The 25,733-nt window shown below is 39.5% G+C and overlaps 5 protein-coding genes and 2 pseudogenes across 5 annotated transcripts; 3 read left to right on the plus strand and 4 right to left on the minus strand.

Annotated features, from left to right (window-relative positions):
* Window positions 1-35: 35 nt before the first annotated feature.
* LOC107779771 (auxin-responsive protein SAUR68-like) lies at window positions 36-443 on the minus strand. The gene has a single exon (XM_016600257.2). It carries the CDS (start codon window positions 441-443, stop codon window positions 36-38), a length of 408 nt encoding a protein of 135 aa, XP_016455743.2.
* Window positions 444-1,580: 1,137 nt separating this feature from the next.
* On the minus strand, window positions 1,581-2,709 carry LOC107779779 (auxin-responsive protein SAUR68-like). The gene has a single exon (XM_016600265.2). It carries the CDS (start codon window positions 2,384-2,386, stop codon window positions 1,946-1,948), a length of 441 nt encoding a protein of 146 aa, XP_016455751.1. The 5' UTR covers window positions 2,387-2,709; the 3' UTR covers window positions 1,581-1,945.
* A 1,323-nt stretch (window positions 2,710-4,032) lies between these two features.
* On the minus strand, window positions 4,033-5,026 carry LOC107779778 (auxin-responsive protein SAUR68-like). Its single transcript, XM_075222364.1, has one exon. The coding sequence runs from the start codon at window positions 4,577-4,579 to the stop codon at window positions 4,139-4,141; it is 441 nt and encodes a 146-aa protein (XP_075078465.1). The 5' UTR covers window positions 4,580-5,026; the 3' UTR covers window positions 4,033-4,138.
* Window positions 5,027-6,208: 1,182 nt separating this feature from the next.
* Window positions 6,209-6,646, minus strand: LOC107779775 (auxin-responsive protein SAUR64-like). Its single transcript, XM_016600260.1, has one exon. It carries the CDS (start codon window positions 6,644-6,646, stop codon window positions 6,209-6,211), a length of 438 nt encoding a protein of 145 aa, XP_016455746.1.
* Window positions 6,647-20,662: 14,016 nt separating this feature from the next.
* Window positions 20,663-21,773, plus strand: LOC107779774 (auxin-responsive protein SAUR64-like; annotated as a pseudogene).
* Window positions 21,774-22,938: 1,165 nt separating this feature from the next.
* Window positions 22,939-23,574, plus strand: LOC107779777 (auxin-responsive protein SAUR68-like). Its single transcript, XM_075221268.1, has 2 exons — window positions 22,939-22,977; window positions 23,071-23,574. Exons 1-2 carry the CDS (start codon window positions 22,939-22,941, stop codon window positions 23,572-23,574), a joined length of 543 nt encoding a protein of 180 aa, XP_075077369.1.
* A 1,383-nt stretch (window positions 23,575-24,957) lies between these two features.
* LOC107779773 (auxin-responsive protein SAUR67-like) lies at window positions 24,958-25,733 on the plus strand (annotated as a pseudogene).

A 25,733-nucleotide genomic window follows, 5' to 3' on the forward strand; every position in this document is an offset into this window, starting at 1 on the left:
TATCATATATGAAGAAAAAAGATGTTGATAATGGCTCAATAGACAAGTAGCTGCTGGTTTTCCCATTGGGGTTGTAAAGATGTTAATCTGCAACATGAAGTGATTGAGAGGAGCAATGCTTTGTGAAGATCTCCAGCTGCTGCTCCTTTCTTGATTAGCAAAATGATGTAATCCATGAAAAGTGAATCACATGGCAATGTAATAGGTCCACAACTAAGCAGCCCAAACTCTTCTTCAGACATTTCCAAGAGTTGCCTAATGACCTCATTTTCCAGATAAGATAATGGAATCGCAAAGCGCCTTTGATCAGCTGTGTACACTACAAAATGGCCTTTCTCAACTATAGATGATAATGTTGTACTGTAGTCTGCATCATTGCCATTTCTTGGAAGTGATATCCTCTTCCTTTGAATGGCTGTAAACTTCTGCCATTTTCTGGCCATCTTCATGAGTTTCTTAGCACTGAGCATTGTTTGACAGTAAAGTAGATATAATTGAAAACTTTGAAGCTTGGATAATTAGAAGTTCCATAAAGAGGATTATTTATACTGGAGGCCTTAGATAGGCTTTGAGTTGCAGCTGAAGATTTTGCTATTATTCGCCAAAAGGCAAAACCATGTGGTGATGTCTGCTGGTAATGTTTGATATGGGGTCATTTAGCTTGTGGATAAAGCTAGTTTGAATCATAGATGATATGTTTCTCTGTATTCTCTTTGGTAGAAAGAAGACATTATTGGTCAAAATTCAATTCTTTTGGACAAGTTAGGAGAGCTAATACCCAAGGTTATGATAAAAGGTGTAGGGCCTTCTGTCTCAAAATAATTTGGCCTGATAAACAACATTACCAAATGCTTGTCAGTCAGTATGAAGGCAATTTCATGTGTGCTACATGTGGTATTGTTGTTGTAGTTGGACTTACCAAAAGCTTTCCCAATCTTTTCACAAGTAAATTTCAGGATGTCTTATGACATTACTTATTATAAACGCACATCCAATTTTTCAAAAATTTCTTTCTTTTCACTCTAATAGACAGATAAAATAGTCCTATAGAATCATGGCTATCTGCATCCTTTGTATAATTAATTATTGGCTGCAGAAACTAGAATTATTTACAGCTCTCATCCCCTGCCCTATGTGGTTGTACATTGAACTGCCTCATTATACAAAGTTCCTAAGTCGACCAATGTATATAATACATTAGAACAACAACAACGACAACAATAACAAACCTAGTGAAGTCCCACAAGTGGGGTCTTGGTAGGGTAGTGCGTACGCAAGCCTTTCTCCTACCCTTGTAAAGTAGAGTGGTTGTTTCCGATAAACCTTCGGCTCAAGAGGATGAAAAGCAACACTAGAACAAACCAGAAAAATAGACAGAAGAGAGCTTGTTTCCATATTTTGTTTCAGTGTGTATCTAAAGATAGATAATGCCTGAAGGTCTTCATCATTATACATTTGGATATGAATGACTTGTTGATAGAAACTACAATCCAAGTGGAGATGGAATAAGTATGTGGCATGACCAAAGTCAACGATTGAGCTTTTTTATAACATTCCAAATGATTGTTGCGATCTGCAGCTTCCTTTTCAATCTAGTGCTATCAAGTATGAGATTTTGCTGTAGTTAAAGGGGAACACTTCTACTATTTCACTTCATTTCCTCTTTTGAGTTAATTTTCATGTTAGCAAGACTTGCGTGGACATTATTCGTATATCTGAAAGTCTTGATCGACAAAGTTGACTATTCGGATAAAAAATAAGTGTATTCCTGTAAATAGTGCCAGACTAAGATGAATCTAAAAGTCCTCAATCAGTAAATTGAAAGCAATAAATCTGGTTAGATTCAGATAAAACTCTATTGCATCTACATACTTTCATGTGCCTACTTTTCATCTACTATACAATCTGTTTTGATCTATCATTTACTAAAGATAATGATCACGACTCAATAAACAAGAAGCTGCTGGTTTCCCCATTCTTTGTGTAAAGAAGAAGTTGAACAACAACATGAAGTAACTGAGAGGAGCAATGCTTTGTGAAGATCTCCAGCAGCTGCACCTTTCTTGATTAGTGAAATGATGTAGTCCAGGAAGACTGAATCACACGGTAATGTAATAGGGCCTCCACTTGGCAGCCCGAACTCTTCCTCAGACATGTTTAAAAGTTGCAAAATGACCTCATTTTCTAGATAAGCCAATGGAATCACAAAGCGCCTTTGATCAGTTGTATATACTACAAACTGGCCTTTTCCTGCTATAAAGGAAGAATATGTACTACAACTGTCTGCAGCATTGCCATTTCTTGGAAGTGAAATCCTCTTCCTCTGCATGGCCGCAAACTTCTGCCATCTCCTTGCCATCTTTATGAGTTTCTTAACACTGACCATCGTTCTTTTCTCCGGAAGATTGGAACACAAGAAGGTAAAGCAGGTATATATCTATAGACCTTTGACGGCTGAATCAATATGTTCGTGGTTGATGCTGAAAAGGCTCATGGAAGGGGTATTATTTATACAAGAGGCTGGAAACAGTAGTTGAGTTGGATCTGAAGTTTTTGCCACTAACCACTGGATTAGACAAAACCATGTGCTGATGCCTGTTTATGGGGCCTCAAATTTATGGATGAAGCTAGTTGAATTCATGTAAGATGATAAGTTTCTTCCTTTTCCACTTTGGTTGACACCAGAATGGACATATTAGTTCTGATATCAACTCTTATGTATGACTTCTCATATGTGCCAATAGTTAGAGAACCTTTAAATGAAGAATTGATTTTTCAGTGGTAGATTTCTGTTTTGCTGGTGAAAGGCAAAACCATGTGATGCCGCCTTCTTGGTCATGTAAATAAGGAACATTTAAATTGCGACAATGACCGGTTGTGTTATGGATTTTAGAAAAAATATGCAAGCAACAAGAAGGTTGAAAATAGGATTAAAAAAATTGTCTCTAAAATTTTATTAATCATAGGGCTTTAAATAGCCAAATAAATAAAGTAGTAAACTCCTCCTATAACTAAATTACTAAACTCTTACTATAATTAAAATTCTGAATCTTCTAGCAGACCAACAGGTTGGGCTATAAAGACTACAAAGAAGGATTAAGTTTGTTCTGGTTCTGCTTTTCTTTGGCCAATATCTTTTGGGGCTTATCCATTCCAGTGCCAGCTGTTGGTTACCTTAATGATAATGCAAAAACAAGAATTTGTTCTAAATAAGCAATCTTTTTATGACCAAAATAAGCCGTCATCAACATGAATGAGATGAACGTTATCCATTTGATAGTAAAAATGGTTTTATGCAGCTATTTGCATAACTTTCTTCTGAGTTTGTCATAGCATTACCTTATCCATTTAATTGTAAAAGCCACAAGACAGATACGCCAGGTGCGCGACCTGCAGGGTAGATAAATACTTGTAATGATTTTTGTCCTATGGAGAGATATATTAAAAAAAGGTAAAAAAAGAAAGAGAGACCTAAATGAATGTACCATAATACCAGTGGCTCATAAGTTTATTTGAATTTGAGGCTTGCTATACTCTTCATTTCCATCTAAGCATATTGTAGAACTATGATCTTGTGAGCCAACAGACATGCACCATGCAAAGTAATCATACTGGATTTTCATTTCTTAGTCCAACTTGCTAAGACCACTTGTTTCTGTTAGGTGTTTTTTCTGACCACGGGTCCAGATAATGGTTTATTTACATCAGAGTTATGAGCTTATTTGGAATTGCACATTCAATGTCTTAATATAAACTGTGACAACCAGCAGCTTTGCGACGAAACTTGGTGGAATCTGCAGCTTCATTTTCAATCTATGATTGATCAAGTATGAGAGTTAACTGCAGTTAAAGGGGATCACTTTTATGATTTAACTACTTGTGTGGGAATGATTCATATAGTTTTAATCCACAGTGTTGACTACTGGCATAAAAAAATAAGTGTCATGTACATTACACCAGTCCAAAATGAGAATGCTAGAAGTTCGCAATCATCGTATTGAAAGTTTGAGATCTATAAATCTGGCTAGATTTCAGATAAAGCTCTATTCCATCTATAATACACTTTTTGAATGGCCTAGTTTTCGCCTGCTATACAATCTGTTTTGATTTATCATTTACTAAAGATAATGATCATGACTCAATAAACAAGAAGCTGCTGGTTTCCCCAATTTTGGTGCAAAGAAGAAGTTGAACAACAACATGAAGTAACTGAGAGGAGCAATGCTTTACAAAGATCTCCAGCAGCTGCACCTTTCTTGATTAGTGAAATGATGTAGTCCATGAAAGCAGAATCACATGGTAATGTAATAGGACCGCCACTTGGCAACCCAAACTCTTCTTCAGACATGTTCAAAAGTTGCAAAATGACCTCATTTTCAAGGTAAGCCAATGGAATCACAAAGCGCCTTTGATCAGTTGTATACACTACAAACTGGCCTTTACCGGCTGTAAAAGATGAAGATGTGCTACAACTGTCTGCATCATTTCCATTTCTTGGAAGTCGAATCCTCTTCCTCTGCATGGCTGCAAACTTCTGCCATCTCCTGGCCATCTTGATGAGTTTCTTAGCACTGAGCATTGTTCTTTTCTCTGGAAGATTGGAAACAAGAAAGTAAAGTAGATATCTAGATACCTTTGACGGCTGAATAGATAATGCTTGTAGTTGATGATGAAATTGTTCAAGGAAGGGGGATTATTTATATAATAGATTGGAGCTGAAGTGTTTACCACTAACCACCAATGGCAAAGCCATGTGCTGATGCCTGTTGGCCATGTTGATATGGGGCCATAAATTTGTGGACGAAGCTAGTTTAGATTTATGGGAGATGCAAAAGTTTCTTCCATTCTTTACTATGCTCTATAACAGAATGGATGTGTTAATTATGATATCAACTCATATCTAGGATTCTCATAAGTGCCAATAGTTTACAACAACAACAACATGCTCAGTATAATCCCACAAGTGGAGCCTGGGGAGGGTAGTGTGTACGCAGACCTTACCCCTACCTGGAGAGGTAGAGAGGCTATTTCCGATAGACCCTCGGCTCAAGATAAGGTGGAAAAGAAGAAAAGGAAAAAAAGAAGCAGAAGAGGGGGGGGGGAAGACGAGGGAGACAAAAAACGATAAAGAAAAAGAGGAGAAAAAATAGCATCAGATAGTAACAAATAAGGGAGCAACAATTTCTGGTAAAAGGGAGAAAGAGTAGCATCAAATACTAACAATCAGGGAGCGATAATTTCCAGTAGCAAGTTTCAAAATCAATGGACGAGGTTGCTAAGTACCAGATATAATAACAAACTAAAAGGAAGATAAGTGCCAATAGTTTGAGATCTTTAAATGAATAATTGAAATTTCAGTGATAGATTTATGTTTTGCTGGTGAAAGGCAAAACCATGTTTTGCTGACTGCTTTGTCATGTAGATAGGGAACCTTTAAATTGTGACAATGGCTATTTGAGGGTACATAATGACTTTGAGTTGTAGCTGGAGTTGACATCTCTATCAGGTAGGGAAGGTAAATATATATATCATGTCTTGATATATATTTAATCATGTCACCAGCATCTCTGAAGATCTGGCATTAGTTTAATAGGCTGAGGAGAACTCGGAGGATTAATCGATATGCTTAACAACAAAGAAGCCTCTAACTAGACTCAGTAACATCTGTGCCTGAAAGATAATGTACAACAACCTTCACCACTATATATACGGATATGAACGACCTATTATCAGAAACTAAAATGCATGTGGTAATAAGGTAAGTATGATGTAAGAACAAAGTGAACTATCGAGCTTTGTTATTGCATTCCGGTTAGTTGTGTAAACAGTGGCTTTATTTTCAATCTAAATTGATCAAGTATGAGATTTAATTGCAGTGTATTTCACTTCATTTGAACTCTTTCAAGTTAGTTTTCATGTCATCAATAGTTGCATGGACATGATTCATATGTCTGTAAGTTTTGATCAACAAAGTTGACTATTCGGATAAAAAATAAGTGTTTCCTGTAAATGAGAATCTGAAAGTTCTCAAACACCAAGATGAGAATCTGAAAGTTCTCAATCACCAAGTTGAAAATTGAAAGGTACGAATCTGGTTAAGTATCAGATAAAGTTCTATTCCATCTGTAACACAGACTTTCAATTGCCTACTTTTTCACTTGCAATACATCAATTTTGAGCAATCATTTACAAAACATAATGATAATGACTAATAAACAAGGAGCTGCTGATTTCCCCATTCTTGGTGCAAAGAAGTTGAACAGCAACATGAATTAACTGAGAGGAGCAATGCTTTACGAAGATCTCCAGCAGCTGCATCTTTCTTGATTAGTGAAATGATGTACTCCATGAAGGCTGAATTACACAGTAATGTAATAGGGCCGCCACTGGGCAGCCCAAACTCTTCTTCAGACATATTTAAAAGTTGCAAAATGACCTCATTTTCCAGATAAGCCAATGGAATCACAAAGCGCCTTTTATCAGTTGTATACACTACAAACTGTCCTTTTCCGGCTATAAAGGATGAAGATGTACTACAACCGTCTACATCATTGCCATTTCTCGGAAGTGAAATCCTCTTCCTCTGCATGCGTGCAAACTTCTGCCATTTCCTGGCCATCTTGATGAGTTTCTTAGCACTGAGCATTGTTCTTTTCTCCGGAAGATTGGAAACAAGAAAGTTAAGTGGATATCTAGAGACCTTTGATAACTGAGTAGATAATGTTGTAGTTGATGATGAAAAGGCTCATGGAAGGGGTGCTATTTATACAAGAGGCTGGAGAGAGTCTTTCAGTTAGAGCTGAAGCTTTAGCCACTAATCTCTGAATTAGGCAAAGCCATGTGGTGATGCTTGTTGGCCAGGCTGATATGGGGCCATAAATTTGTGGTTGGAGCTAGTTAGTAAGTTTCTTCCTTTCTTCCACATTGGTCGACAAAGAATGGATGTATTAGTGCCAATAGTTTATGACCTTTAAATGAAGAGTGGATTTTAGAGTGGTATATTATGTTTTGCTGGTGAAAGGCGATACCATGTGGTACTGCCTGCTTGGTCGTGTAGATAGCAATGTTCAAATTGATATTACGGCTGCATGGAAGTTATACAGGGACAATGAAGGTTAGTTTGTTATATTCTGCCTTTCTTTGCCAACATCTTTTGGAGTTTGTTCATTCAAGTAAAAAAATAAGCATTCTTTTTATGACCAAAATAAGCCTTTCATCAATAGGAAAGAGATGAACCTTAACCATTTGATTGTAAAAATGGTTTAATGAAGCTTTTGATATTACTTTCATTTGAATTAGTCATATCATCATCTTATCCATTTACTGTGAAAGCCATAAGCTGGATATGCTAGGTGCACGCCTTGCAAAGATTTGAAACCAAACTTAGGTAGTTTACGTATTTGTTAAGTCAAATTAGCAGCTTGCAGCCTGCAGCCAGAACTACTTTTTCGTTCTGGAAAGTTGTAAGTTGTAATCCATATATGGCATGCATAATTCAAAGGTCAAATAATTAGATTGGATATAGAGGGTCTAAATGGAGCACATGAATAATGGGGATTCATATAGCCTACCCTAACTAGATTGGAACTGAGGCGTAGTAGTGATATTCGGCTTATCGTATGTATATTTATATGCATATTGCCTCACATTTTACTCATATTCCGTGGATTTCGAATGTGTAATGTAATAATTTATTCTAATTCGTGGTATTTTTATGGGTAGGAGTCACCCGGAGGCAACGTGGGACAAAAGTGCACGAGTTGAAGCAAAAAGAGAACCAAAAAAAAAAATGGGCCAGTGTAGCGCCCAGAGTAGTGCATCGCGCTACCCGTGGCGCAAATAACAGACTCGAATTTTTTTTGGCCAAGGCCAGCGCCAGGGCTAGCATGACGCGCTATCCTGAACGCTAGGTGACAGAATTTTTTCCCACCTTGCTCGGGACAGGGTTTTTCAGCCCTACACACCCCCAACTCGTATAAAAAGTAGTCTAAACCTACTTTGGAGAGGAGGACGCCACTTTGAAGGCGAATTCACTCACGGGAACGCAGACCACACTTGGAGGAGACTTTTAACTAGTTTTTCTTCTCTTTTCTTCCATCTCATAGTTCATTAGTTCTAAAGTTGTGGGTGCTACATTAACGTTGAAGTTTGAATTATTTTTATTATTTTATTATATTGGTTTATTTATTCAATCTTGCGCTTAATTATTCGATTGCTTGATCACCAATTGAATACTATTTACCAATCTAGGATTGAACTCGAGAGAGGGAATTTTAGATTGCATATAAGATTGAGTAGAGCGAGATCTTAAACATGAGTATCGGGAACGGATTTGCGGTTAGGATATGGATATACCTAATCGTCTTGCTTGGTTACTATACGAGAATTATTAATGTGTTATTGTTAATCCTAATTCCATAGGAATATAGGCATTAGATTAGCTTGAATAAGCGAGTAGTACTTCGGGAGAATACTACAACTAATATTAACTCTGTCAATCAATAAACCACATAAATTAATTAGACAATTAAACTAAAAAACTCAACGGGGTTGTTAGCTAACCCATAGCTCTAGAATATTGTCTCTCATTGAATTTGAATTTAAGCTTACCGACGTATTTTCTTTAATTTCTTAGTTTTCGACTCTAGATTAGTTGTAGTTAATAATCTTTAGAAAATGGCTTGAATAAATTAATTGTCTTAGTTTAATTTAGTAAATAGTTAATCACAAAGTCCCGGTGGGTATGATATATGGACATAATCATATATTACTTGTACGACCATGTATACTTGCGTGTGCGTTTGGGAGCAACAAGTAGTAGGTAGTAGGTGTAGTAGTAGTAGTTATTCAGACCATTGGCCTTGTCAAATTTTCAGTCATCTTATCCGGATCCCTGCTGAAAGATGCAATGCTACTGGTGGAGGTTGAAGTTCTGAAATGTTTTTCTTGCCTGTCCATAACGTTCTGAGAGGATCTCCTCGCCAGGGGATTTTTTTTTTTTTTTTTTTTTTTGTATTTAAATCTTGAAAATCAACAGTAAATCCATTATCTATCATTAGGCATGTCAGTGCTCAGAGAAGAAACATCAATAGTTTTATCAGACAATTCCCAGAATAATAATGAATGTTCTCCGAGATAGAAGAGTGGGGAGTTGGCGAAGGGGTGGAAGATAAATTTTTAATCCAAGGTTGCTGTTATTGTAACTTAACGAGATCCTGCTGCAGAAATGTTACTGTCTTGTTTTTTGAATACTTTTGAGGCCAAAATGAATTGACTAAATAAAATTTAATCATACTTCGCTGTTGTTCGTTGTTATATTATCACTATAAACGGAGTTCCTTTAAATTTGTAAGACTATTAGGAGGAAATGAAAAGAGATCAGATTCTCCTAAATAATCAGAGAACTAAACGGTTCAGAGAAAAGAATCTAGAGTTTGGAAAAATAATTAGATGTTAATATGCTGTACAATTGTTGGATATCATGAATCCATTACAAAACTAATCAAGGTCAGCTCAATAAACTAGCAATTGTGTGTTTCTTTGGTCCCGTAGGCACGAAGCAGATATAAATCGACTGGAAGCAACTGATACAAGCAAAGCATTCTGAAGATCTACAGATACTCCTCTTCTGATGAGTGTTATGATATAGTTCATGAAGGCGGCATCACATTGTAATGTAATAGGGCCATCAGTTGGGAGTCCAAACTCATCTTCAGATATGTTCAGTAGTTGTATGATTTACCTCATTTTGAAGATGTTTATCCAAAAACCGGATAGAATTGAATTTATACGTAGTTCTAAGGATACGTGCTATAACTTGGCACAAATCAGAAAGTAAGTAGAAATATATTGAGTATTGACTGTATAAAGAATGAAATACAAACCAAACTGAGTGGAAAATATTTTATGAACAAACAAGATGAATCAATGTACTAAGCCCAAAAAGGGATAATCTCTATATGAATATCAGTATGTTTTTCTATGTGAATATCAATAATATGAGAGTGTATGAATGCCTTGATGTCCGATCTCCTTACAGAAATAATAGCCATCCCTCTTATAGTGGAGGGATCCTACTTTGAATATAATTAAAAATACATAGTGAGGAACCCATGATAGAGTAGTTTTTCCCTAATTCCCGCCGAGATTCTCTCCCTCAGTACGGCCGTAACGACTCTTGTCTCTTGGCTCGATCTTGATTGGATTTGGTATTGGTCGATTTCCAGATTTATAGCTCGATATTAACTCGAGGCTCGATATCGACTCGGGCTCGATATTGGTCGGTCTCTGGCTCTTTGGCTCGATGACACTACCTCACATCATAGTTCGATTTGGACTCGAGATCGGTAATGAGTTCGAGATCGGCATTCGATAGGTCCCAGTAATTTGAGCTCGGTAACCTGACTTCAGATCTCATACTCGATATTATGAAGATGGCCTTCGGTCTATTATGTTCCAATCTTGACCAATCATACGAAGGTCGAAACCGATTTTGACTGTATACAGATAGTCCCCTCATTTCTCGAAAAGAATGTGGCGAGAAACGATATGATTTTCCAATGGTATGACTCGATACAAACTGACGTTTGCACCGAGCCCGAGCATGACATATGTGATAGATGTCCCGTTGGTTCAGTTTACCAAGGCATTAAATACGTGTCAGACGATGGTCGGCCATTGTTGACATTTAACCGTCATTGCCAACCCTATAAATAGCCCCCTCTTTTTACAATTTTTTACTTTTACATCTCCAAATCTTCTAAGTTCCCTTTCGCATCTTCTGAGTTCTTCATCTGTAAATTTGTGATTTTTACTACAAAATCCCTCTTTTAGAACACCAAATCTTGTCATCTTCCTCTATCTTCAATCTTCAAATCCCAATGGCGAAAATATCAAAAACTGTTCCTCAAAAAGAAAAAGCTTCTTCTTCGCGGCCCGCCGACGACAAAACACCGGTGGAGCCACGACCTGAGGAGTGTGTTCCCGGGGGGTGTGTTCTTACCTCTGATTTTAAGATCGACAAAGCTTTTTCGGTCCCCAGTTGATGCGAGCCAGTATCAAGGTATATGTGCTCGATAACCGAGGGCCATCTTAAACAGTTAAGGAAAGATTGCAACTGGGAGGACAAAGAAGTGATAATCCCGGCTCCCGAAGAATATATTACTACTCATGTGAAAGGATTTTTAAGTGTGTATACTTACCCTTTTACGTTGGGCCCTCTCGACCCTGTTGTCATCGATTTTTGCCTCCAATATCAAGTAACCCTAGGCCAAATCCATCCTTCTTTTTGGCTGATCGTTATTCTGATCCGCCTTTTCGTGAACAAAGTCGAGGGGATGTCTTTCACCCTCGACCACCTCATTAGATTGTACAGCCCCCGCCTCTATCGAGGTGGGTTAATAAAACTCCAGCGCCAGGCTACCAAAGTGTTGTTTTCGAGCATTGAAGAGGACAAGGATCAAGGCTAGACGGGCAGGTTCGTTCGAGTGAAGACTTCTGACTTAATCCCGGCCGAGAAGATGTTGTTTCCCGAGGAATGGAACATGAAGCGTAAGTATAATTTCTACTGTTAGCTCCTATTATTTTGCTCCTTTGTTTCTTTCTCATCGATATCCTTTTCCGTTATGTAGCAGTTGTGTGGATGCCCGATGCTATTCCTAACCTTAAGAGTTGGGTAGGGACTTGGCTTCGACCTCCACATATGCCAAACGCTCGTGGCGCGACTTATCAAAGGGCGGATGGGAGGCTAAAAATCATGGTAAGCCTCTTTTCCATGTCTTCGATGATTCGAACAAAATGTCTTTCCTATACTTAACCAATTTTCTTGTGTGTAGGCCTGGGCAAAGAGGCAGTCATGAGGCCCTCGTCTGGCGAGGAAGAGACTTCGGCCCCGGTTCCGAAACCGGCAAAGGATAACAAGATAAAAAGGGCCTCTACTGCCGAGGATCCAAAGCTTAAGACGAGGACGGCTCATAAGCCGAGGAAGAACATCATCCCTTTGACCGAAGAATCTGTTCGGCATCTAAGGGATGAAGATGAAGAATAAGAAGAAGAAGAAAATGACGGGTCCATACTGATGGCCCGAGTGAAGAAAACCATCGATGCCCCAAAGGCAGCTGGGTCGATGGCAGTTGATAAGGCTCCATCTCGAACTGAGGGGATATCGGAGAAGGACTCGGATAAAGTCCCCGAGTCGTTGGAGATCGAGGATGCCTCCCACCAAAGTCATCAATCGTTGGATATATCAGAAGGGCCCCGAAGCTCTTCGAACTGAGGAGAACACCCCAAGCGACTCGATTGGGGCAATAGTAATCGGAGACTCACCTACTCTCCCTGCTTTTTTCGAAGAGGCAATTCGGGAAGCCCGACCTTTGGGGACCCTCGAGGTAGCCGGGGCCCATGAGGGTGAGGACCCCTTTCGTGATTTATTTACCAGTATCGAGGATGCTGCCGGCCCGAGTGATGTATTGGGTCTTTTCTTCGAGGTCCAACGAGCCCTGAATCGGGTAAGTCTCGATTCCCTTTGTTGATGTCTTATTTTTCCATTTTCAGCCTAACTTTTTCTCTTTTTCATATAGGCTTTAGCTCTTCATCAAGAGGAGTTTTCCAAATCTTGGGCAGAGCTGAGCTGACGTGAGGCCGACTTCCGAGTGCTTTCGGAGGTGAGAAATGCCCTCAAACTTCTTAATGGGCAGAAAGAGGAAGAGATCAAAGATCTTCAAGCTGAATTGGCCAAGGCATAACAAGATCAGACCGACCTAACCGAGCAGGTAATGATAATCTTAAAAACCTATGGGCTCGATTCGAGAATGGTGGATAATATTTCAATCTCACAACTGTAGCAGAAGCTTGAGGTGATCGGGCTGCTTCGTGAGGAGGTCGATACGATAAGGACAGAGACCTTGGGGTGGAAAGAAGGCATGGACCGCCTTGCTGCAGAAAAAGAGACTACTCGAGCCAAATTATCATCGGCCGAAAGTCAACTTCAAGGCATGAAGGAGAAGAGATCGGTTCAAGCAAGAAAAATAAAGGAGCTCAAAGCTCGGTTGGCGTCCGAACTTGCCAAGGCCAAATCTGAAGCCAAAAAAGCAAAGGCCGAGGCGGATGTATTCGTGGCCGTCTATTGGGCTGATGCTGAAGCCACTCAAGTACAAGCGAAAGAGAAAGCCGAGACCGCTCAAACTCGAGCATATTGGATTGTTGAACTCGCCAAATGCCAATCTCGGAGGGAAACCCTTGAGGAGATCCATGCTCGAGGTTTTGATCTTACCGAAGAGATTAAAAAAAGCTAAAGAGCTTGAAGCCAATGCTGGAGCCTTGGCTTCCGATGATGATGATGATGATGATGATGATGGGAGCAAGAGTGGGTCTGAGAGTGGGGAGGAGCCCGATGGAGAAGAGACTGCCCCCAGAGATAACCAAGAAACTTAGGGTTTTTTTCCATTTTGATTTTTTATGTAGGGTCCTGATCGAACGTTGTAAATACTCTTATATATATAAAAAGATCTTTTCCTTTCCCGACTTGTATTTGTTTTATTCTCTGCCTTGTGAAGATTTTGTTTCATTTATGCCTTATGAAAGTTTTCATAAGTTTGAGGCCTTAGGCAATTTGATCGAAGTCGGACCTTGTAGTGTTTATAACCGAGTGAGCATTTGCTCGAACTTGAATTAAAAATAGCCTTTAGGCTTAGTAGTCGAGTGTGTTTGCTCGAACTTGAAGCAAGAGTAGCCCTTAGGCTTAGTAATCGAGTGAGTGATTCTGCTCGAACTTGAAGTGATGTAGCCTTTAGGTTTAATAGTCGAGTGAGTGTTTGCTCGAACTCGAAGTGATGTAACCCTTAGGCTTAATAGTCGAGTGAGTGTTTACTCGAACACGAAGTAATGTAGCCTGTAGGCTTAATAGTCGAGTGAGTGTTTGCTCGAACTCGAAGTAATGTAGCCCGTAGTTTTTATGGTCGAGTGAGTGATTGCTCGAACTCAAGGTAAAAGTAGCCCTTAGGCTTAATAGTCGAGTGAGTTCTTTCTCGATCTCGATGTAAGAGTAGCTCGTAGGCTTAATAGTCGAGTGAGTATTTGCTCGAACTCGAAGTAATGTAGCCTGTAGGCTTAATAGTCGAGTGAATGATTGCTCGAACTCGAAATAATGTAGCCCTTAGGCTTAATAGTCGAGTGAGTGTTTACTCGAACTCGAAGTAAGAGTAGCCCTTAGGCTTAGTAGTCGAGTGAATGTTTTGCTCGAACTCGAAGTAATGTATCCCTTAGGCTTAATAGTCGAGTGAGTGTTTTGCTCGAACTAGAAGTGTTGTAGCCCTTAGGCTTAATAGTCGAGTGAGTGTTTTGCTCGAACTCGAAGTGATGTACCCCTTAGGCTTAATAGTCGAGTGAGTGATTGCTCGAATCTCGAAGTAATGTAGCCCTTAGGCTTAATAGACGAGTGAGTGTTTACTCGAACTCGAAGTAAGAGTAGCCCTTAGGCTTAGTAGTTGAGTGAGTGTTTTGCTCGCACTCGAAGTGATGTAGCCCTTTGGCTTAATAGTCGAGTGAGTGTTTTGCTCGAACTCGAAGTGATGTAGCCCTTAGGCTTAATAGTCAAGTGAGTGTTTTGATCTAACTCGAAGTGATGTAGCCCTTAGGCTTAATAGTCGAGTGAGTGATTGCTCGAACTCGAAGTAATGTAGCCCGTAGGCTTACTAGTCGAGTGAGTGATTGCTCGAACTCGAAGTAATGTAGCCCTTAGGCTTAATAATCAAGTGAGTGATTTCTCGAACTTGAAGTAATGTAGCCCGTAGGCTTAATAGTCGAGTGAGTGATTGCTCGAACTCGAAGTAATGTAGCCCTTAGGCTTAATAGTTGAGTGAGTGTTTACTCGAACTCGAAGTAAGAGTAGCCCTTAGGCTTAGTAGTCGAGTGAGTATTTTGTTCGAACTCGAAGTGATGTATCCCGTAGGCTTAATAGTCGAGTGAGTGATTGCTCGAACTCGAAGTAATGTAGCCTGTAGGCTTTATGGTCGAGTGAGTGCTTGCTCGAACTCGAAGTAAGAGTGTCCCTTAAGCATGTTTGCATAATAGATCACGAAGTAGAGGATGGATTCTGAGATATGAGATATCGGTAAAGAAGAAATTTCTCTTTGTCATTATACATGTGTTCATGTTTTGTATCAGGGATCAAGCAAACTACACGAGCATGGTTCGTTTTGACTATTTGGTTCTTACAATTTTTCCTATCGAAACTCTATTGTCATGAAGTAACTTCCTCGCATCGAACTTGATAATCGAACTCGATATATTCGAGGGTAATGCCCCCCAGTATTCAAGGTTGATTGTAAAGTGGCCTCGGATACTGTTGAATTATTATAAGTTAACACGATCAATGGTTGCCTCTTTACAAAACCTTGCCGAAAAACCCATTTGGGGCAAAACCGGTGTAAGGGGAAAAAAGTGCAACACGTGCTTTCAGGCCTAAAGGCTTCGAGTTGGATAATCCATCCCTGTTTCTGATCGAACACATGCAAGGGTTAGTTTCGAAATATAAATGAACATAGGAGGGTCGTACCTTAACAGTAGTATCGTTTTAGGTGTGACACGTTCCAATTGCTTGGTAGTTGTTTGCCGTTTATTACACCGAGCTTGTAGGATCCTTTTCTAATGATTTCGAGAACCTGATACGGTCCTTCCCAGTTCGGACCCAGTTTTCCTTCATTTGGATTTCAGGTGTTGAGGGTGACTTTACTTAGCACTCTATCCCCGATTTTAAAATATCAAAGATTGGTTCTTCGATTATAATACTTTTCGATCGGCTATTTTTGGGCGGCTAATCGGACGAGAGCTGCTTCTCATTTTTCATTCAATAATTCTAGGCTCTTGTTCACTGTCTCGTTATTCGACTCATTAGTTGCATATCGAAACATGATACTAGGTTCTCCGACCTCTACTGGGATAAGAGCTTTTGTGCCATAAACCAACGAGAATGGTGTTGCTCCGGTACTGGATTTTGATGTTGTGCGGTATGCCCATAGGACTTCGGGTAATATTTCTCTCCATTTTCCTTTAGCGTTGGTTAATCTTTTCTTAAGATTTTGGATGATGGTTTTGTTCGTCGATTCGGCCTGTCCGTTCCTGTTGGGATGATAAGGTGTTGATAGGATCCTTTTGATTTTGTGGTCTTCGAGAAATTTAGTTACTTTGCTGCCGATGAATTGCTTTCCATTGTCACATACAATCTCGGATGGAATCCCGAACCGACATATGATGTGGTCCCAAATGAAGTCTATTACTTTCTTTTCTCTCACTTTCTCGAAAGTCTATGCTTCAACCCATTTAGAGAAATAATCAGTCATAAACAAAATAAACTGAGTCTTACCTGGGGGCGATGGGAGGGGCCCGATGATATCCATTCCCTATTTCATGAGGGGAGGGCATTACCTTATAACAGTAAGTCCCGTACTTAGTGATAAACGAGGTCTTTTCCTGATCCTCTGGGTTCATCTGTATTTGGTTGTACCCGGAATAGGCATCGAGAAAACTAAGAGTCTCATGGCCGGCCGTGGCATCGATCATACGATCGATGTTAGGCAAAGGAAAAGAATCCTTAGGGCATGCTTTATTTAGGTCTTTATAATCTATACACATTCTAAGTTTGTTCCCCTTTTTAGGGACTACCACTATATTTGCTAGTCATTCGGGATATCTTACTTCCAGAATGGACCCTATTTTAAGAAGTTTGGTTACCTCGTCTTTGATGAAGGCATGTTTGACCTCGGACTGGGGCCTTCTTTTTTGTTTTACCGGGTGGAACTTTGGGTCCAAGCTTAGCTTATGAGTGGTGATTCTCGGTGGGACCCTAATCATGTCAAGATGGGACCAAGCGAAACAGTCTATGTTAGCTATAAGAAATTGAATAAGCTTTCTCCTGAGCTTGAGATCTAACCCCGTGCCCAGGTATACCTTTCGTTCGGGCAGATATTAGATTAGTATGACTTGCTCCAGTTCTTTGACCGTTGATCGGGTAGCGTCAGAATCACCGGGAACTACGAAAAATCGGGGGACTCTATGTTCGTTGTCTTCGTCAGTCTTCTGATTCTTTAATTGGGTCGAAGCTGACATTTGTGATTGCTATTTGGTATTTCGTTCCTCCTTTGAATCTGATCCCTTTGCTGATGATAATGATGATATCGAAATCACTTCATCAACGACAAATATTTCTTTTGCGGCCGGTTGCTCCCCATAAACCGTTTTGATTCCCTCCGACGTTGGGAACTTCAAAACCCGGTGGAGGGTCGAGGGTACAACCCTCATGTTGTGGATCCATGGTCTTCCGAATAGGGCATTGTATCTCATATCGCCTTCGATCACGTGGAACTTCATTTCTTGGATGGTCCCAACCACGTTAACTGGTAGGATTATTTCGCTTTTTATAGTTTCACATGCCATATTGAATTTGTTTAGTACCAAGGTTGCGGGCACGACCTGGTCCTGTAGACCGAGTTGCTCTACGACCTTCGATCGAATGATGTTGGCCGAACTACCTGGATCAATTAACACACGTTTAACTTGAGTTTTATTCATAAGTACAGATATTACTAGTGCATCGTTATGTGGTTGCATGATTCCTTCCGCGTCTTCATTATTAAAGGATAAGGTTCCTTCAAGGGTGTAATTCTGAGTCCGATCGCTTTTCTCTTACAATCGACATCTTAGTGCGTTTAAGCACCGGCCCTTGGGTGTATCGATCCCACACATGATCATGTGGATGATGTATTGTGGCTCTTCTTGTTCGTTTTGTCTACTGAAATCCCTGATTTTGAAATGGTTTTTGACCTTGTCGCTTAAAAATTCTCGAAGGTGCCCTTTATTGAATAACCAGGCTACCTCCTCCCTCAGTTGCCTGCAATCTTCCGTTCTGTGGCCATGAGTGCCATGATATTCGCACATTTGATTGGGATTCCTTTGGGCGGGATCGGTCTGCAGAGGTCGAGGCCATTTATTATCTTTGATGCGTCCGATAGCCGACATGATGGCAGATGCATCGATGCTGAAGTTATACTCTGATAACCGTGGTGCTTCCTTAGGTCCGGTATGCCTGTCGAATCCAATCCTGTTCATCAACCCCCGAGACCCTTGGCCTCGATCATTTCTCCTTTATCCTTGTACGGGGTTACGTGAAGGTTCGCTACCCCTACGATCTCCGTTATATGGCTTATATCGATCCTTGTTTGACCTTGGTTCTCGGTCGATATCCCTTTTAATAATGGACCAAGACCCCAACTGGTCGTCTTTAACTGTGATCTTCGATTGATATCGATTGTGTACATCGGCCCAAGTAATAGCCGGGTAATCGATCAAATTCTGCTTCAACTGTCATGAAGCCATCGAGCTCCGCTCGTTCAGTCCTTGAGTGAAAGCTTGTACATCCCAATCGTCAGTGACCGGTAGTAGATCCATTCGTTCCATTTGGAAACAAGATACGAACTCTCTTAGCATCTCGTTGTCCTTCTATCTTACCTTGAAAAGGTCCTATTTCCTGGTCTCGACCTTTATGGCTCCGGCATGTGCTTTTACGAAAGAATCTGCAAGCATAGCAAAAGAATCGATAGAGTTAGATGGTAAATTATGATACCATATCATTGCTCCCTTTGACATGGTTTCATCGAATTTTTTCAATAATACAGATTAGATCTCATCGTCCTCTAGATCGTTCCCTTTAATGGCACATGTGTAAGAGGTGACATGTTCGTTGGGGTCGGTTGTTCCATTATATTTAGGAATTTCGGGCATGCGAAACTTCTTTTGGATTGGTTTAGGAGCCGCGCTCGGGGGAAAAGGCTTTTGTACAAATTTTTTGGAATCTAAGCCCTTCAATATCGGTGCCCCTGGGATTTGATCAACCCTGGAGTTATACGTTTTCATTTTTTTGTCGTTTGCTTCGATCCTCCTTTCTCCTGACTCTATTCATTTCGTCAGTTCTTCGAGCATCTTAACAATTTCAGGATTAGTCCCCGATTCTTACTCATTTGACCTTACTATAGCTAGCCCCGTTTAGTGGGTGACTTCTTGGGGTGGACTGGGCTCGAGTCTGGTCGGTGCCTGGGTTTGGCTCTGCAACTAGGCTATTGCTACTTGTTGAGCTTGCAACATCTCGAAAATCATACGCAAGTTGATTCTGTTTTCCTCAGCGTTTTGGGTATTTCGAGCTGCAGACTGAGTTCCACCATGAATGTTATTTTCAGGGTCGGAACGCTGGTTTGCCTCGATGGCCGCATGTGAATTAACGTCTATTGGCTCTTCGACCCGAGCTCCAATGGGATCGACGAGTGGCCTTCCACCCCCGGGGGTTAAGTTGTTGTTCTCATCTTGAAGGCTAGCTTCATTGTCGATAGGTAGGGCCATTAATTGAGAATTCGTTATTTTCAACCTGAAATCAAAGATACTTCCAAGAGCAAGTGTAAAATGGTGTGTTTTGCAGAGATTCGTACCAAATAACAACTGTTATCCTTAGCCCCACGGTGGACGCCAAACTGTTTACCCGAAAAACGGATAAAGTTGAATTTATACGTAGTTCTAAGGATACGTGGTATAACTTGGCACAAATCGGAAAATAAGTAGAAATATATTGAGTATTGACTGTATAAAGAATGAAATACAAACCAAACTGAGTGGAAAATATTTTATGAACAAACAAGATGAATCAATGTACTAAGCCCAAAAAGGGATAATCTCTATATGAATATCAGTATGTTTTTCTATGTGAATATCAATAATATGAGAGTGTATGAATGCCTTAATATCCGATCAACTTACAGAAATAATAGCCATCCCTCTTATAGTAGAGGGATCCTACTTTTGATATAATTAAAAATACATAGTGAGGAACCCATGATAGATTAGCTTTTCCCTAATTCCCGCCGAGATTCTCTCCTTCAGTGCGGCCATAACAGCTCTTGTCTCTTGGCTCGATCTTGATCAGATTTGGTATTGGTCGATTTTCAGATTTAGAGCTCGATATTAACTCGAGGCTCGATATCGACTCGGGCTCGATATTGGTTGGTCTCTGGCTCTTAGGCTCGATGACACCACCTCACATCATAGTTCGATTTGGATTCGAGCTCGGTAATGAGTTCGAGATCGGCATTCGGTCGGTCCCAGCAATTTGAGCTAAGTAACCTGGCTTCAGATCTCATACTCGATATTATGAAGATGACATTCGGTCTACTATGTTCCAATCTTGACCAATCATACGAAGGTCGAAACCGGTTTTGACCGTATACAGAAGATAAGCCAAAGGAACCACAAAGCGCTTCTGATCAGCCGTATAAACCACAAAATGCCCTTTGTCAACTACAAAGGATGATATACTACAACTATCAGCATCATGTTCATTGGATCTTGAAAAAGTAATTCTCTTCCTCTGTATTGCTGCAAACTTCTGCCATTTCTTGGCCATCTTGATGAGTTTCTTAGCACTGAGCATCATTTTCTTTTTTGGAAGATTAAAAAAAAAAAAAGACAGTAGACTAGATAATCGATAACTTTAAAGGAAACTGATAGTGTTTGTCTTTGATATGTACAGGCTCATAAAAAGGTTTATATATAAAAGAGGCCTTAGATAGACTTTGAGTTGCAGCTTAAGATTTTGCAACTAATCACCAGACAAAGCAATGTGGTAATGCCTGTTGATAATGTTGATATGGGGTCTTTGAGTGTAGATATAGTTTGAAGCATAGATGATGATAGGTTTTTTCTTGTATTCTCTTTGGTGAACAGAAAACATTAGTTAATTATACATGAGAGCCTCACCATTGCCAGCACATGGTTTTTCCTTTCACCAGCAAAACATAATCTGCCACTGAAAAGTCATAACTACTGAGACTGTTCAAAGGTCCTACATATGAGTTGATGTCATAACTAACTGTTGTTATCGACCAAAGCAAAGAAAGGAAGAAACTTATCATCTTTCGAACATTTCAAACTAGTTTCATTCACAAATTTTAGGTCCCATATCGACATGGCCAACAATCAGCTCCAACTCAACTCCTGTTTCCAGCCTCTTATATAAATAATCCCCCTTGCATGAGCCTTTTCATCATCAACCCCAAGCATTATCTACTCAGCTATCAAAGGTCTATAGATATCTACTCTACTTTCTTGTTCCCAATCTTCCAAAGAAAAGAACAATGCTCAGTGCTAAGAAACTCATCAAAATGGCCAGAAGATGGCAGAAGTTTGCGGCCATACAGAGGAAGAGGATTTCAGTTCCAAGAAATGGCAATGCTGCAGATAGTTGTAGTACTTCATCTTTTATAGCCGGTAAAGGCCAATTTGTAGTGTATACAACTGATCAAAGGCGCTTTGTCATTCCCTTGGCTTACCTGGAAAATGAAGTCATTTTGCAACTTTTAAGCATGTCTGAAGAAGAGTTCGGGCTGCCAAGTGGAGGCCCTATTACATTACCGTGTGATTCAGCTGTCATGAACTACATGGTTTCACTAATCAAGAAAGGTGCAGCTGCTGGAGATCTTCACAAAGCATTTCTCCTCTCAGTTACTTCATGTTGCTGTTCAGCTTCTTCTTTGCACCAAGAGTGGGGAAACCCACAGCTCCTTGTTTTTTAGTCATGAACATTTTCTTTACTATATAATAGCTCAAAATAGATTGTATAGCAGGTGAAAAGCCTGAAAGTGTATATTACAGATGGAATACAACTTTATCTGAAATTTAGCCAAATTTATAGCTTTCAATCTCAATTTTGTGAATGAGAACTTCTAGATTCTCATTTTGAGCCGGCACTATTTACAGGAAACACTGTATTTTTTAATCCAAGTAGTCAACTTTGTGATCAAAACTTACAGATATATGGATCATGCCCATGCAAGTCTTAATGACATGAAACTTAATTCTAAAGAGTTCAAATGAAGTAAAGTCGAAAAAGGTGTTCTGCTTCCACTGCAATTAAATCTCATACTTGATCGATTCAGATCGATAATGAAGCCATTATTTACACACACTTACCTCATCACCACTTGCATTTTAGTTTCTGGTAATAGGTCGTTCATATCCTTATATATAGTGGTGAAGATTGTCGTGCATTATCTTTCAAGCATAGATGGCGGATCCAAGATTTAAACTCTATGAGTTCAACTTTTAAGGTTTTTAGCATTAAACGTAATGGGTTCATATATACTGTTTTGCAATTATATGATTTTTTACACACAAATTTTTACTCCGGCCTCAAAAGTTATGGGTTCAATTGAACCTGTCACTAGCACACTACATCCGCCGCTGTCTGAGTCTAGTTAGTGGCTTCTTTGTTGTTAAGCATTTCTCCTCAGCCTATTAAACCAAATCCAGCTTTTCAAATATGCTGGTGACATGATAAAAAATGTATCAAGACACTGCATGTGCAAGTGCAATTGCAGTTAGCTCTATAATTCTGATGTAAGTAAACCATAATGTCTTGATCCATTGTTAGAGAAACCACCTAGCAGAAACAAAGTGGGTTCAGCTGCATAGAAATAAGGTTGTAAATTTATTACTTTAACTTGGCCCTAGAAAATGGAAGAAATATATCAACCTCTTTGCTTAAAATAGACAAAGAACCATGTCCACTAATCCTAAGGTCCCATATTAATTAGCAGCACATGATTTTGCCTTGCCTACCTTCAAATAGCCATTGTCACTATTTAAGGTTCCCTATCTACATGACAAAGCAGTCACCAAAACATGGTTTTGTCTTTCACCAGCAAAACATAAATCTATCGCTGAAAATTCAATTATTCATTTAAAGGTCTCAAATTATGGCACTTATGAGAATCCTATATATGAGTTGATATCATAACTAACACATCCATTCTGTTGTAGATCATAGTAAAGAAAGGAAGAAACTTTTGCATCTCCCATAAATCCAAACTAGCTCCATCCACAAATTGAAGGCCCCATATGGACATGGCCAACAGGCATCAGCACATGGCTTTGCCTTTGGTGGTTAGTGGTAAACACTTCAGCTCCAATCTCTTGTATAAATAATCCCCCTTCCATGAGAATTTTCATCATCAACTACTAGCATTATCAATTCAGCTGTCAAAGGTCTCTAGATTTCTACTTTACTTTCTTGTTCCCAATCTTCGAGAGAAAAGAACAATGCTCAGTGCTAAGAAACTCATCAAGATAGCAAGGAAATGGCAGAAGTTTGCAGCCATGCAGAGGAAGAGGATTTCACTTCCAAGAAATGAAAATGATGCAAATAGTTGTAGTACATCCTCATCTTTTGTAGCCGGTAAAGGCCAGTTTGTAGTGTATACAACTGATCAAAGGCGCTTTGTGATTCCCTTGGCTTATCTAGAAAATGAGGTCATCTTGCAACTTTTAAACATGTCTGAGGAAGAGTTTGGGCTTCCAAGTGGAGGCCCTATTACATTATCATGTGATTCCGCTTTCATGGACTACATCATTTCTCTAATCAAGAAAGGTGCAGCTGCTGGAGATCTTCACAAAGCATTGCTCCTCTCAGTTGATTCGTGTTGTTGTTCAACTTCTTCTTTGCACCAAAAATGGGGAAACCAACAGCTTCTTGTTTATTAAGTTATACTTTAGCGAATGATAGCTCAAAACAGATTGTATGTAGCAGGTGAAAAGTAGGCAATTGAAACTGTGTATTACATTATCTGAAATTTAACCAGATTTATAGATCTCAGTTTTTCAGTTTGATGATTGAAAACTTCTAGATTAATCTCATCTTGGGCTGTCACTATCCGAGTAGTCAACTTTGTCGGTTAAAACTTACAGATAAATGAATTAAGCCCAGGCAAGTCTTAATGACACGAAAATTAACTTTAACGAGTTCAAATGAAGTGAAATCGTTAAAAGTTTACTCCTTCCATGGCATTAAATCTCATACTTAGTAAATCTAGAACAATGCTCAATGTTCACTCTGCAGCATACTTACCTCATCACCACTTAATTTCTAATTTCTACTAATAGGTCATTCATATTCAAATATATAGTGGTGAATATCGTCGTGCAATATCTTTTAGACACAGATATTCATGAGTCTAGTTAGTGACTGCTTCTTTGTTGTTAAGGATATCTATTAATCTTACTGGTTCTCCTCACCCTATAAACCAAAGTCAGCTCTTCAAATATCAAGACATTGCATATGCAATTCTAGTTAGCTCCGCAATCTGATGTAAGTAAGCCATAATATCTGGATCCGTTGTTAAAGAAACCACCACGCAACTTGAACTTGGGATATAACTAATAATTTGATTACTGACTTATCTTGTTCTGGATTACAATATTCAGACCCACAGTAGTTCTACCAGGGAAGTTTTCATGAGTCTTAATGCTGGTCGCAGACTGATGATTTGACTTGACAAATACAAAAAATACCTCTGTTTTAAATCCCTTACAGGTTGTGTGCACTTAGCATATCCAGCTTTTGGCTTTCCCAATTAAATGAATAAGCCGTCTTTACAGTCATATGGATAAGTTTCATCTCATTTCTGTTGATGAAAGCTTATATTGATCATGAAAATCAAACAGTTGCTTTTGAATTACCATTCAGTTATCCAACAGCTGGATGGCACTGGAATCAATAAGTCCGAAGAGATGTTGGCAAAAGAAAAGTAGCACAATTTGCCTTGGTTACAATTTAAAGGTTTCCCATAAACATGACCAAGCAGGCAGCAACACATGGTCTTGCCTTTCATCAGCAAAACATAATCTGCCACTGAAAAATCTAATCTTCAATTAAAGGTCTCAAAAACTATTGGCACTTGTGAAAAGTCCTACATGTGAGTTGATATCTCAAGTAACTAGGACTCGCACATTCTGTTGTCGACCAATGTGAAGAGGGGAAGAAACTGATCATCTTTGATATATTCAAACTAACTTCATCCAGATATTGAACGCCCCATATCAACTTGGCCAACAGGCAGCAGCACATGGCTTTGCTTTCTGTGATTATTGGCAAATATATCAACTCCAACTAAAATTTTGTCTTCAGCCTCTTGTATAAATAATCCTCCTTCCATGAGCCTTTTCATCATCAACTACAACCACTATCTATTCAGCTTCCAAAGGTCTCTACATATCTACTTTACTTTCTTGCTTCCAATCTTCCAGAGAAAAGAACAATGCTTAGTGCTAAGAAACTCATCAAGATGGCCAGGAGATGGCAGAAGTTTGCAGCTATGCAGAGGAGGAGGATTTCACTTCCAAGAAATGTCAATGCTGCAAACAGTTGTAGTACATCTTCATCTTTTACAGCCGGTAAAGGCCAGTTTGTAGTGTATACAACTGATCAAAGGCGCTTTGTGATTCCATTGGCTTACCTTGAAAATGAGGTCATTTTGCAACTTTTGAACATGTCTGAAGAAGAGTTTGGGCTGTCAAGTGGCGGCCCTATTACATTACCCTGTGATTCAGTCTTCATGGACTACATCATTTCACTAATCAAGAAAGGTGCAGCTGGTGGAGATCTTCACAAAGCATTGGTCCTCTCAGTTACTTCATGTTGTTGTTCAACTTCTTCTTTGCACCAAAAATGGGGAAACCAGCAGCTTCTTGTTTATTGAGTCATGATCATTATCTTTAGTAAATGATAAATCAAAACAGATTGTATAGCAGGCGAAAACTAGGCCATTCAAAAAGTGTATTATAGATGGAATAGAGCTTTATCTGAAATCTAGCCAGATTTATAGATCTCAAACTTTCAATACGATGATTGCGAACTTCTAGCA

Source organism: Nicotiana tabacum, chromosome 9, assembly GCF_000715075.1.
Source record: "Nicotiana tabacum cultivar K326 chromosome 9, ASM71507v2, whole genome shotgun sequence".
In the NCBI taxonomy this organism is placed as follows: domain Eukaryota; kingdom Viridiplantae; phylum Streptophyta; class Magnoliopsida; order Solanales; family Solanaceae; genus Nicotiana; species Nicotiana tabacum.